General features: G+C 41.3%; 1 protein-coding gene across 3 annotated transcripts in view; it reads right to left on the reverse strand.

Moving 5' to 3' along the window:
- Nucleotides 1–9,112: 9,112 nt before the first annotated feature.
- LOC124275487 (probable methyltransferase-like protein 24) overlaps nt 9,113–15,179 on the reverse strand; it is a 63,962-nt gene continuing 57,895 nt past the window's right edge. For all 3 annotated transcript variants that reach the window (XM_046711070.1, XM_046711069.1, XM_046711068.1), the window contains 2 exons: nt 13,045–13,186; nt 9,113–12,165 (listed from right to left, as the gene is read on the reverse strand). In XM_046711070.1, coding sequence (XP_046567026.1) covers nt 11,848–12,165; nt 13,045–13,186 — 460 coding nt within the window. In that variant the 3' untranslated portion in view covers nt 9,113–11,847. The remainder of the gene's footprint in view (nt 12,166–13,044; nt 13,187–15,179) is intronic.

Genomic DNA, 15,179 nt, shown 5'->3' on the forward strand with positions numbered 1-15,179 from the left:
CATGAGTGAGTGAGTGAGTTTGGTTTTAGGCTGCTTTTAGCAATATTCCAGCAATATCACGGCGGGGAACACCAGAAATGGACACATTGTACACATGCAGTGAATCGAACACGGGTCTTCGGCGTGACGAGCGAACGCTTTAACCACTAGGCTTCCCCACCGCCCTACACGCACGCATGAACACAGTCAGACTTACTTTGCGAGAAGTAACACATGATATCACTCATAAAATGCATGCAAGTCTAAGTCAGATTTGCAGATAAAATTGCAAAGGAAAATGACTTACCTCAAGTTGTGACATGACCACTTTCTTCTACAATCCTTCTAAGTCACAAAAAGGGTGTCCGCGGTGCTCCAAAGACAACGAGCGGCATGGAAGAAAAGCATAGAAGTCTCTGTATGGGCACAGAGGTTGTGAGACATACCTGACAAACTGCCTCAATCAAAACAGAATTAAGAAAGAGATTCTAAAGCTAACGAACGGATAACGAACAGCGATTACATTTCTTTGATAAGTCTTCGTAATCATTGCCTTACCCTGTTTAACACGGGTTTAATCCGGCATTGATTGGTCGGGGATTTACACGGGAATTAATATCATGACGCACACCACCAGTGGGTGTCTGTCGTGGTAATTGTCGATATTCATCGCAGAACGATTAAGTCTTGATTAGTTTTTATGTAAGTCCTATTGTGAGCTAAAACGACAAACTCTTTGTATCGCTTACACAACATTAAAGTTCTACTGTAAATATGTGCAAGTATATTTACTGTACAGGTGTACCCCCAGTGTATATCTCGTGACGGGAGAGATTTGTGGGGACGGTGGTGGGTGATAGTGGGGACGGTGGTGGGGTAATAGTGGGGACGGCGGTGGGGTAATAGTGGTGGGTGATTGTGGGAACGGTGGTGGGGTAATAGTGGGGACGGTGGTGGGGTAATAGTGGGGACGGTGGTGGGTGATAGTGGGAACGGTGGTCGGTAATAGTGGGACGGTGGTGGTGATAGTGGGAACGGGGTAACAGTGGTGGGTGATAGTGGGAACGGTGGTGGGGTAATAGTGGGGACGGTGGTGTATGATAGTGGGGGCGGTGGTGGGGTGATAGTGGGGAGGATGGTGGGTGATAGTGGGCATGGTGGTGGGGTAATAGTGGGGACGGTGGTGGGGGTAATAGTGGGGTCGGTTTTGGGGTAATAGTGGTGGGTGATAGTGGAAACGGTGGTGGGGTAATAGTGGGGACGGTGGTGGGGTAATAGTGGTGGGTGATTGTGGGAACGGTGGTGGGGTAACAGTGGGGACGGTGTTGGGGTAATAGTGGTAGGTGATTGTGGGAACGGTGGTGGGGTAATAGTGGTGGGTGATTGTGGGAACAGTGGTGGGGTAATAGTGGGGACGGTGGTTGGGTAATAGTGGTGGGTGATAGTGGGGACGGTGGTGGGGTAATAGTGGTGGATGATAGTGGGAACGGTGGTGGGGTAATAATTTTGGGTGATTGTGGGAACGGTGGTGGGGTAATAGTGGGGACGGTGGTGGGGTAATAGTGTTGGGTGATTGTGGGAACGGTGGTGGGGTATTAGTGGGGACGGTGGTGGGATAATAGTGGTTGGTGATAGTGGGGACGGTGGTGGGGTAATAGTGGGAACGGTGGTGGGGTAATAGTGGGGATGGTGGTGGGGTAATAGTGGTGGGTGATAGTGGGAACAGTGGTGGGGTTATAGTGGGGACGGTGATGGGTGATACTTGGGGCGGTGGTGGGGTGATAGTGGGGACGGTGGTGGGTGATAGTGTGGGGATGGTGGTGGGGTGATAGTGGGGACGGTGGTGGGGTAATAGTGGGGACGGTGGTGGGGTAATAGTGGGGTTGGTGGTGGGGTAATAGTGGTGGGTGATAGTGGGAACTGTGGTGGGGTAATAGTGGGGACGGTGGTGGGGTAATAGTGGGGACGATGGTGGGGTAATAGTGGTGGGTGATTGTGGGAACGGTGGTTGGGTAAAAGTGGGGACGGTGGTGGGGTAATAGTGGTGGGTGATTGTGGGAACAGTGGTGGGGTAATAGTGGGGACGGTGGTTGGGTAATAGTGGTGGGTGATTGTGGGAACGGTGGTGGGGTAGTAGTGGGGACGGTGGTGGGAGTAATAGTGGTGGGTGATTGTGGGAACGGTGGTGGGAGTAATAGTGGTGGGTGATTGTGGGAACGGTGGTGGGGTAATAGTGGTGGGTGATTGTGGGAACGGTGGTGGGGTAATAGTGGGGACGGTGGTGGGGTAATAGTGGTGGGTGATAGTCGGGACGGTGGTGGGGTAATAGTGTTGGGTGATAGTGGGAACGGTGGTGGGGTAATAGTGGGGACGGTGGTGGGGTAATAGTGGGGACGGTGGTGGGGTAATAGTGGTGGGTGATACTGGGAACCGTGGTGGGGTAATAGTGGGGACGGTGGTGGGGTAATAGTGTGCCCAATCCGTTTCTTCAATGAATAAAATATGTTTCAATCAATCAATCAACGGTGGTGGGGTAATAGTGTGCCCAATCCGTTTCTTCAATGAATAAAATATGTTTCAATCAATCAATCAACGGTGGTGGGGTATAGTATGACCAGAAATTATTGAGAATTTTAGGAATGTGTTTAATTGGATTTCTAGTATAAACAACCTTGACCAGCTATCAAGTTAATCCTTTTTCATTAGTTTGTGAAGAGTTATCCACCTTTGTTTACTTGCTAGCAGACGACATTTTCAGTGATCCTCAGTATGGAGGATTTAGAGAAGAGGAAGTTGAGTTTAGCGTATTATAACAAGGACATCAGATCAGCTAAAGTGATTTCAAGTAGAACAGGCATCCCTTTGTCCACTGTTTATCGTGTTTTGAAAAATATTGCAAATGGATATGGCATTGAGCACCAGGGACGCGCAGGTAGGCCCAGAAAATTGACTGTCGGTGACAGGAGGCGGCTTGGTATTCTTGTTTCTAAAAACAAACGAAAGAGTTTAGAAAACATAGGCTGGATATGATTGATAGAGGAACTGTGGCTGTCTGTAAGGAGACAATTAGAACTGAGCTGCATGCAATGGGTTGGCAGAAAAGTCGAGGAATTCCATCACCGATCATGAAACCTGAACAAAAGGACCGAAGGCTGAATTGGTGCTTACAGCATAGAAATTTTAACTGGGACAATGTGATTTTCTCAGATGAAAGTTCTGTGTTGCTGTTTCCTAATACACTGAAATTCTGGACCAAACAAACTGAAAAACCTTTGTATCAGCGCCCAAAGTACCGTCCGAAATTTAACTGGTGGGGTGGCATATCTGTGTTGGGGGCAACGCCCCTCTGTGTATTTGAAGGGAATATGAACAGAGAGCGGTACACAGATATTCTCGAGGGACATTTACTGCCATCTGCTCACGTGTTCTATGGAAATGTTTGGATTTTCCAGCAGGACAACGACCCAAAACATCGTTCAAAGCATTCACAGGCCTGGTTTCGGACCCAAAATATGACTTTATTAGATTGGCCAAGCTATAGCCCTGACCTAAATCCAATAGAAAATGTTTGGGGGCTTATGAAGGAAAGTGTCAATAAGAAACATCTGACAAATATTGCTGAAATGAAAGAAGAGGTGGTCCGATATTGGGACAGCATGGACCACGACTTTCTAACTTCTTTGATCAGTAGTATGCCCTGCCGCATTGAAGCCTGCATTGCTGCCCATGGTGACTTGACAAAATACTAACTGTTCACCTGTCTTTGAATCTGGAGTTATGTTCTGCTAATATTCACATTTAATACGTGAGTAATGAGTGAAGAAACATGTAAAAATTACAATCTTAAATTCTCAAAAAATTCGGGTTGTACTGTAATAGTGGGGACGGTGGTGGGGTAGTAGTGGGGACGGTGATGGGGTAATAATAGGGACGTGGTGGAAGGATAGTGGTAGGGGTAATAGTTATGAGATTTGTGGTAGTGTTGGTGGTGACAATAACTGTGGTGTCACTCAGTGTGTGTGTGTGTGTGTGTGTGTTGGGGGGTAGGGGAGGGGGCATTGGTGGTGGTGCTTGTGGGGACATTGGTATACCCACTATAACCCCATCACTGTCCCCACTACCACCCACAACCATCCCCACTATCACCCCACCACCGCCAATACTATTACCACACCGCTGTCCCAACTATCACCCCACCACTGCCCCCACTACACATTTTAATGTTGCGTTCTAAGTCTGCTAACTGGTGTGACTATGTTCTAACTTGACATTAATATCCCGTGAGCAAGTGAGCGTGAGTGAGTGAGTTTATTTTTACGTCGCTGTTAGCAGCTTTCCAGCAATATGTCAGCGGGAGACATTAGAAACAGGCTTCACACATTATAACCATGTCGGCAATCGAACCTGGGTCGGCGTGACGAGCGTACGCTGTAACTACTCGGCTATCCCACCGCCTCTGCATCATGGATGAAGAGGTGAATTCTATGATCTATATATTATTATCATGCTTTCAGGCAGACATGTTAATCAGTCAAGTTGTAGGTGTAAGCGCTTTATCCAGTTTGTTTTCTTTCTTGAAGCCATCTGTCCAGTTAAAAATCTTATAAGTTAGTCTGTCTGGGTTTAAGCAATTAAGTCTAGTGTACATTCTCATGAGAGAGCCCCAGAGTTTCACTGGTGTAGGTGTCCATCCAATGTCGCCTGTCACTGCAGCGTTGGGGGTAGATTTCCGCACTCCCATATAGAATTTCCATAGCTCTGTTTTGTATAGTCGTTGCTTATGTAGAGTTTAAAGTCCTCCAAATCGCTGCTCCGTAGTCAACTGTCGACCAGACCATGGTCAAAGAGTTTCCTGTTCATGGTGTAGTGCATACCGCCCATGGACGTGAATTTAGAAATCAGCAGACCCAGCGCTCGACCTGCTGAACTAGCTACAACCTTGGCCATCCTTGCGTAGTCTAAGTGTTCTGTTATCAATAGGCCTAAATAACAGTAACTGTCAGTTAGCTCTAGTGACGTAGTACCACACTGAAAAGCACAAGTCGTTCTTGGCATATTTACAGGTCTACAGTGTAGAACTTGTGATTTATCCGAGTTTACAGTCATGAAATTGTTCTCACACCAGTTATGTGAAATGTCTAAAAGTACTTTTAGGTCGGCTTCATCTTCAGCTAACAGGACCAGATCGTCTGCATAAGCTAGCACAGTCAGTGTTTCGTCAATAAACTTCACACCAATATTGAAACTCTTTATGGTAGTTATCAAATCATTGATGTAGACGTTGAATAGCAGAGGGGAGAGAAGGCATCCTTGCTTAAGCCCACACTTGACGTTAAACCATTCAGTCATATTTCCATTTATTCTGACACAACTCTTCACACTCTTGTAAAGGGAGATAATAGCTTCATACATCTTTCCAAAGATTCCAAGATCAGACCGTTTTCTCCACAATATAGACCTATCAATATTATCATAAGCCTATCCAAAATCTATGAATGCTAAAATTGTCGATTTCTTTAAAGATTTCCGAGTTTCCACTATGGATGTGAGTGATGATATATGTTCTACTGTGGACCTGCCCTTCCTGAAACTGTTCTACTCCTCAGCTATACAGTCCCTGGTTTCTGTATACTTGTACAGTCTTGTATTCAGCACCGAACAGTACAGTTTATAGCTTGAATTTGTCAAGGAGATACCTCTGTATGATAAAGGGTCATATTTATCAGCACATGATGACTTCGAGATAGCATTGATGATACTCATAGCCCATTCACTCGGTATTTTCCCACTAGCAAAACACATGTTAAAAAGTTAATGTAAAAACTTTATACTGGTATTATTTTTCAAAACCGCAACAGGTATGTTGTCACATCCTGGTGATATCCCTTTCCTCGCTGATCGCACAGCTTCATACACTTCATCCAACGTGAAGGGGTTATTGAGCCGAGATGTATAGGTGTCTGCGTCGGTTACCTCCCTTGGCTCCTGTGCAGCATTGAAAATCACAGAGTTACGGTTATTTAACAGATTACTGTAACTGTCTTTCCATGTATTCAATACAGTTTCCTGGTCCCCAGACAAAGTACCATCAGACAGTCTCACCTCAGTTGGGATAATGTGAATTCTGTTAAAACCAACTCCAACTTTTCCTGTCTTTTTCCAAAACACATATATATTTTCCTCACAGAGATTTTCCAATACTGATAAACTATCTTTGTTGTAGCGTCGTTTACATCGTTTAGTTTCTTTGTCAAAAACAATCCTTTGCATGATTTAACGTTTTGTAATTTCTGGACGATAAATTTGTATAAACATATACTGTATACTGAGATGTTCTTTCAACAAGCAGTACAATGTCTCGACGTGGAATGCTTATCAAGGACATACCTGAGAATACAAAATGGTATGCAAATAGTAAAAATATCATCCAAATATACTTAAAATTCAAATTAGTAGTTTGTAAAATAACTAATCATAATATGTATGTCTTCATACAGATTACGACTCGTGAAGATCCGGGTTAGAATTCATCTTCAGTAACCCATTGTCACGTAGTTCGCGTGCTCTCTTTCTACCACCCTACCATTGCTCATGTAATTATCCCATTTCCCCGCTAATTTTACAGTTTTGTAGAACAAACTTTGCTCTTTCTGTACATAGAGTGTATTTCGACATGTTAATCTTGGTTTGCTAGATATTAATGTTATCCTGTTACAAAAATCATCAGGTTTGTGATACGCAAGGTACTTTACAGAGGTCAACTGAGTATAAATTGTGCAGTTTTTTCAACGGTCAAAGCGATGGAAGCGTTTGTCAGAACGAAACCGAACCGAGCCGAGCCGGGCCGCCATTTTGTTTCGATTTACTGACACACCTTTCTTATATCTTATATATATAGGTCATGCTTATAACTATATCAGAGTCGGGCGCCTATGCGTACATTAAGCTAAAGAAGTAAAAGTAGCTTTATGTGACTTTGAGATGAATTTAGAGCAGGATATGTGGAAATATATCACACAGGTTATGTTTACCACGCTACATTATCGCAATGGCAAATGTACAAGTGTCAGTATCTTTCATACATCATCTTCGTCATTCTTCGAGGCGGACGACATGCTTATCATGGCGGATACAAGTACCGAGTAAACAGAGGTGAGGTGAGGTGAAATTGGGTTTAACGTCGTGCTTGAGAATATTTCGCTCATATGACGACGTGCATGAGTGTGTATGTGTATGTGCGGCTGCTTGTACTAGCCCGGACTTAAGCTGGTTTTATAGTGCTAGCCCACTGAGATACCACGCCGCAGTGAAGCATGAATACCCCACTCAGACACATTATACTGACTCCGAGCCGACCAGTCCTTGTTGTACCCATTAATGCCGAGCGCCAGGCAGGGACCAACAAGTACCATATTTTAACGTCTTTTGGTATGACGCGGTCGGGGATCGAACCCGCGACCTTCCGCTCTCCGGGCGGACGCTCTAACCAATACACCACGGAGGCAGTCCCGAGTAAACAGAAATAAAACAGAGACAGTATATTGGCGCTGTATTAAGTCTTGCATTCTTGTTGTAGTCTTGTTTGTGAGGGCTGAGACAGTGGGACAGAGTGGGCCATGTGTTAATGATGTGTATATAGTATTAAATATGTATTAAAAGGTCACTTGCATTTTGTCATTCTTTGAACACCCCTCTGACCACTACATGTGGACTCTCCTATTCCCACTTTGCCTACTCCTTAGTAATCATCCGGGCGTTACATACCCACATTGCCTAAAGGATTTTCCGTATCTAATGGGCTAAAGTTAGGCGAAGTGGGAGTACACCACTGCGACGCTGAAGACAGTTGGGTGGGTCAGGATTCTGTACTTCATGTAGTCATCTTGTGTATTCGCGTTCCTCGCATTCATTGGAAACGAATTCGGATGACTGACAGACCGTATCGTATTTCGAATACCAAGACGCTACCTTTTGTATGGCTTGTATTTCAGTCAATTCGCCTTCCTCGCCCTACGATGACGACGGTATATTGTTTGTTGACAAGAGATACGTTTACGACTTGACACATGCCGATAGCTTTCGGAAGATTCACAATAGCAGCTAGGCCTGTGCTAACTATACAACATAACATATATTTGATCTATCATGATGTTTAATATTTGAATGAGTCAAGAAGTGAGTAAATATGGTTTTATGCCGCTTGAAGCAATATTCCAACAATATCACGGCGGTGGACACCACAAATGGGCTTCACAAATTGTACCCATGTGGAGAATTGAACCGAAAACCTTCAAAACAGATTGCGACCCAATTCGCTGTGCACAGTTGTTTGTTTGGGGTTTTTTGGTTGGGGCATGATCTGGATGTTCGTGTACTAGAACGCCATGATCGCAAAGCGCTCTCTCTTAGTTCGGTCAGCGTCATAACCGTCTTTCCCGAAAGTCGTAAACGCCTTCATCTGGTGATTCCTTCTGCTCAAAAGCCCTTAAAAAACTTCGGCGTAAAACCGATTTTAATATTATACTCGAATAAAATCAACTCGACGCTGAAAAAGGTAAGTTTTATTCAACCATTAACCCAAACATCAGAACTGAACATACAAAATACAGTCGCACCATTCAAAGATAGACCCAAATGTATATATACAACATAGTTAGTTCTAACTAAAAACATACGCAATCCTGCCATGACAAAATTCAGTCGTTAAGCAAGGGCACTAATGGGAACGATTGTTGAAAATTCGTCAGAACACAAATATTATTGTGTTTACATTTTTTTATTTGTCTGCCTGTTATAATATTGTATGAATCAGTATTTGTACCGATATTTCACAAAGAATACATTGCTGCAGGCTTGTTTTGTCATTTAAAAAAGTTATCCTCTTATTCTACCCCTCCATTCAGTACAGTCTTGTAACATCAAACATTTATACATTCAGTACAGCCTTCACATTATTACATCATTCAACACATATACACTCAGTACAGCCTTCACATTATTACATCATTCAACACATATACACTCAGTACAGCCTTCACATTATTACATCATTCAACACATATACACTCAGTACAGCCTTCACATTATTACATCATTCAACACATATACACTCAGTACAGCCTTCACATTATTACATCATTCAACACATATACACTCAGTACAGCCTTCACATTATTACATCATTCAACACATATACACTCAGTACAGCCTTCACATTATTACATCATTCAACACATATCCATCGAGAGCAAATAACTTAAAAGGATAACTATGTTTCCGAACGCACAAAAAGCTAAATTTCGATCACTAGACATCCTGGCTGTTGACAGCAAGCAAAGGCCACCAGACAAGCAAAGCTTCCCGGGTCTATAATGACAGCAGCAACAACAACAATAGCAGTAGTAGTAAATATTCCATTCTAAATCTGCTGATATAAAACCCGAAACATCCAGTCTGAAAACATACCGATTTCAAATTAACACACTGCGTCACACCCACAACACGACATCAAATCCCGCAGTAAGACACATGTAGGTTTTGGAGGGCATTATTTTCGCCTTGTTTGCCTGTCACCAACATTCAGCAGTATCTGCCTATCACAATAGGATGTATGTAGACGGGACTACAAGTCCCGCAGCCTTACCCTTTTTTCATCATCCATGAGGTGAGGTTTTAGAGGTCCATCATGTCAAACGATAAAAAAATATAATATGTAATTTGGAGATGCTAACAATCATTGAATCTTACTTTAATCTAAAAATTCCCCATGCAAATGCCATCATATTCCAAACAAAGAAATGTACCACAGACTTTAGCACCTTCAGCACATAACTGCATGAATGTTAACATGTCATCCCATTGTAAAATCCAGGAGTACAAATTAAAGGTAAATCAAACCCCGAAATGTCAAATAAAAATACATGTTGTAAAAAAGGGATAAAGATAGGCAAGATGCGTATTTAAATAATGCATTATGGGATGTTTGTTTTTCTAACGGCGCACTCAGCAATATAACAATCATATGAGGTCGATCTGCAAATAATCGAACCTGTACCAGTCATTATACTGATTGACACCACCAGCATCGATATACGCCATTGAGATACTGAGATATGCAGCCTGGAGCGCCTGGCCACCCAATCCCGTTTGTCGCCTCACACGACAAGCCTGGGTTGGAGAAGATCAATTATAAAAAGGATCTTCAAAGTGAAGATGTGTGATGTGATACTTCAGTATATTCCCACAAATTATAATTTGCTGAATAAGACCATCTCTACCTTTTCATTTTTCACTTTTTTCACAGCGTTTAAAAGAGCGGAAAAGCAAAAATGATTAAATAAAAACAAAAACAATAAAATTGTTATTTCACTAATTGTACAACATAATTTGTAAATAGTAAAATCTGGATGGCTTGTTAATAGACTTTAAATAAACCATCATGTAGATCAAGTCGATTTGCGAAACATGTTTAAAAATACAAGTAGAGGCTGAAGGATCAAGCTGTTCTCTTCCTTCATAACTCTGCCAGGGTGTGAGTATTTTTGTATCTCATCCGTGCATCATTCCAGACGACATGAAAAATTGAGATAGGAAAACCTTATTTCACGTCGGAACGAAATTCAGGGCTGAAGGGAGATCGTAAACACATAAACATATGGACGGCCAAAGCCATTTTCGAGATTCACATTATGTTCAAATGATCCTACAACGATGTATCGTATCGTAATCACATGTTTCAATCAATAATGAAATGTATTTATAAAACAAAATTATTCGGACTATGAGAAATAAGCACATTTTGGGTAGAAAATGTGATTTCCTAAACTCAGTACAGTATGGTTCTATCGTTATGCATTCATAATGTTGAAACATATGTTTCAATGAAGATTGAAATGCATTCAAATACCAAAGTATCAGAATATGATATATTTGAGCACAATTGTAGAAGACGGTTGTCTGGTTCTTTCGTTACGTTATGTAGTCAATATGTTTAAATCTAACATGGTGATCATAAAAAAAGAAACTGTACAGATACCAAAATATCAGAAAATGATATATTTGAGCACATTTGTTGAAAATGGTTGTATGATTCTTTCGTTACGTTATGTAGTCAGTATGTTTAAATCTAACATGGTGATCATAAAAAAAGAAACTGTACAGATACCAAAATATCAGAAAATGATATATTTGAGCACATTTGTTGAAAATGGTTGTATGATTCTTTCGTTACGTTATGTAGTCAGTATGTTTAAATCTAACATGGTGATCATAAAAAAAGAAACTGTACAGATACCAAAATATCAGAAAATGATATATTTGAGCACATTTGTTGAAAATGGTTGTATGATTCTTTCGTTACGTTATGTAGTCAGTATGTTTAAATCTAACATGGTGATCATCAACCCAAATGATGCAGAATGTGACATCTGTACTGATCTTTTAAATGAATAGTATCTATGGTCCCTGCAATGAGGGAATGTGTGATTCTTTAAAAGCGAAGATGGTAAATTTGTACTTAGTAAAGCATGGACATAAACATGGTCTCCGTTGTAAACCCCGTTTACAGGAATGTTATGGATTATTACATTTGTCTGGAGACTAAGAACAACGTTTTCATAACAACTTGCATCGAATTTGCATAATAATCCCGCTTTTCATCCAGAATCAATACTTTGCCAAATAAGCAACTTTTTGGATGGAGGAGAAAATATGCATTAGGATGAACCTCATTTGTCAATGCAATACTAATAAATGAAATAACAAGCAATTATAGCCAATGCCAGACATATATTTTTTTCACCTTTTTAGAGACCTGAAATGACCCTCTTTTACCAAATTGCATTAGATGTTAGCTTGGTCACCAGATCTTTACCCAAATGTCTGTGTGTCACTGCGCACCATGTAAATCTCATGGCAACCTGTTCGCTCCATGCCAAACATTGACTTGTATTTGGCATCCATGTTTTTATTTGTATGGAATATCCTAAATCCAGCATTATAGAAGTCTCTCAGCAGCTCCAGACCTCTCAGGTACTTGTCTATGTCCGGCTCTGGGTGAGATTTCAGCTTGACGTGAATCTCAAAACAAAACTGTTTCACATTTTTCAGAGCCCCGCTTTTCAGCATCTCTGGAAATGCCCACCATTCGGAATAGTCAATGTCAATCTTCAGTAGGTCGATCACGGCCTGAAAGATAACAGATGTTTCTAAATAATAAACAAAATAAGTTCCAAAACATTTCAATGCAGAGTAGGTGTCTCCCAGCATTATACTAGAGCCCTACAACACTTTATTTCCAATATTTCTACTGACAATTGTTTACATTCTTATCGTATAATGAAGTCCCTGTTTCAAAAAGAGTCATTAGTAAACTGTGATCTGTTTTAACTCCCTTGGTTTTTTTGTCTAAATCCCGTGCTTCCGGACACCTTAAAGTTTGGACAATGGATACATAGAGAATCTCACCCAAGTGTCTTCTGATATCAGTTATATCAACACGAGTTGATAAAGTTACAAATACCCGAGGCTTGCCGAGGATATTTTTACTTTATCAACGAGTGTTGATATATTTGATATCAGAAGACACGAGGGTGAGATTCCATTTATCATTCAAAATCACTCTTCATTAATTTTCACATGGGCACAATGTGTTAAGCCCATTTCTGGTGTCCCCCGCCGTTATATTGCTGGAATATTGCTAAAAGCGGCGAAAACTAAACTCAGTCAGTCAGTCATTAATTTTCAATGAAAAATGTTCATCTCTGAACATGGTACTGCCATTAGACTTGCAGTGCAGCGATGTCATAGCATTGTGACGTCATTAAGTACATGACGTCATCACATTGTCAGGGCATTGTACAAAATCTACTGTCAAAACGATATCTCCTAGGAGATATCGTTTGATCTCACACAAGCGATATCTCCTGTGGAACACAGTTTTGGATGATAAAAATGAATACTTCTTGCATCATTTCAGCAGCTCAAAATTCAGTACGGGCACACTACTGTCCAGACAAACGGGGTTTATTTAACTGTTTCTGACAAATTGAACTGCAGCGTTTCTACCTGCGAGTGGCCATTTTCCTTCAGGATGGAGCTGAATGTGCGCATGCGCCAGCCCATTGTATTCGTTTCATCAGATACGTTGAGGCCTGTACGGTGGAAGTGAAGGTTTGGTCTTCTATCGTGATCTTTCACTTTTGTCATGCTGTAACAAAACAAATGAGTGAATGAGTTTAACAATTTTAACACTGCCATTTTAAGTAACTGTTATATTACTGCATGCCAGGATGAATCCTCACTATCAGGCAAGGTGGTAAGGTGAGTTGTCAAGATGATGTTGATTATCAGTACTACACTAACATATAATACAGACGCGTGACCTGTTGTGGTGTGCGTCTGTTTGGGGTTGAGGGAGGGTACCAGTACGGACTAATATCGATATATAGCGTTCTGAGACACCAAGAATGAATACCCTACCAAAACACTGACCCTGAAACCATAGGTGCCCGACTCTGATATAGTTATAAGCATGACCTATATATATAAGATATAAGAAAGGTGTGTCAGTAAATCGAAACAAAATGGCGGCCCGGCTCGGCTCGGTTCGGTTTTGTTCTGACAAACGCTTCCATCGCTTTGACCGTTGAAAAAACTGCACAATTTATACTCAGTTGACCTCTGTAAAGTACCTTGCGTATCACAAACCTGATGATTTTATTCCCATTTAAAGCTTTCAATAATTTTGCCGTTCATTCTCGGACGAAGTCAGGACATATGCCCGGAAGTAAACAAACCTCAGGCTACAGACCCGCACCGATTAGTACAGCGAGTCTCTGATTGGATAGCGTCTTCTATTATTCCCACCTCTTTTAACGTGCAACTATATTATCCAATTAGAGACTCGCTCTACTATTCGGTGCGGGTCTGTAGCCTGAGGTTTGTTTACATAGTGTGTATGTTACAGAATTGTAGGGAATAGTCTTAAGACTTTTCTACTTTGACCTGGATTCTTCGAACATGCAACATTCGTTGGAGAAAGTCAATAGAGAAAGGGGTAGTGCGCGATGTATCTGGCGGACGTATATGGAGAAAATTCGAAGAATGTTACTGTATAAATACAATAATAGAAAAATACCGGTTATGTTTAAATAGTACCCTCAGTCTGATAGCCAGAGAGATTATTGTGAAAGATCGCAATATGTATCATCATAAACGGGCCCAGATAAAAGTACATGTGATTCATCCCCACATTATTTCCCTTTTATACAGGACATCGTTGTTACATGTAGGGCAAACACTTTCTTCTATAAGTATCTGCCGGTTTCACGTTACATGCATTCAGATTACTGAGAAAAGTAGCGACGCACGTTTTCCTCCATCACACATATAATTGTATACATACCCAGTGATTAGTGATAGCGCTGCAAGCAACTTATCAAAATGTACGACATACACTATCATCTGTAGTAGTAGTGCTATACCTAGCATTGTATTTATTACTCTCTTACATAAGTTGAAGCTTAAGTATCACAGGGTTGTCATGGTAACGATGATTTGGCATACTCTTTATTGTCTTATTCATCAATCTGCGATTAAAATTTTAATCAGTTTTGACGTGAGCATGCTTAGAGAAAAGACCCTTTTGAAACGTAAAGTATTGTGATCGAACCTGTAGGCCTTTGTAAAGCGAATTTCAAGCCACCTACATAAAAAAAACTGTTTTCATGATAAATGTCTGTTAATCCGTGGCACGATTCCGACCATATCATGAACATGTGTTTGTGAATCATAATCAAATAGTGATGTTACAAGGCAGCCATGCTGCGTCAACAACACACGCAAACGCACGAGAATTGCAATACGTGCCCCTAAACCACCGATTCTCCGTGACCTGGAGACACATGTGATTGAGCGTATGTAGGGACGGGTAGAAGACAAAAGACAAAATGAATACTCGTGCTGTTATACTTTTGAATTATAAGTAAACATTCGTTCTTGTCTCGGGATAAATGTATATTTTCCAGTTTCAACCAAATGTACATTCGAAGGATATCGAAAACTAGGTTACGCTATTTGAACCATATTTACAATTAAAAGACCCCAAAAAACAATGGTCTGTTGTCCAATTTTTTTTTTGTTTTCCGTATCTTATCCCAGTCTGTATCATAGTCGCATAACGATATTATTTCCCCTTCCGT

Source organism: Haliotis rubra, unplaced genomic scaffold (assembly GCF_003918875.1).
Source record: "Haliotis rubra isolate DU_JTF1 unplaced genomic scaffold, ASM391887v1 Scf2, whole genome shotgun sequence".
NCBI lineage: Eukaryota > Metazoa > Mollusca > Gastropoda > Lepetellida > Haliotidae > Haliotis > Haliotis rubra.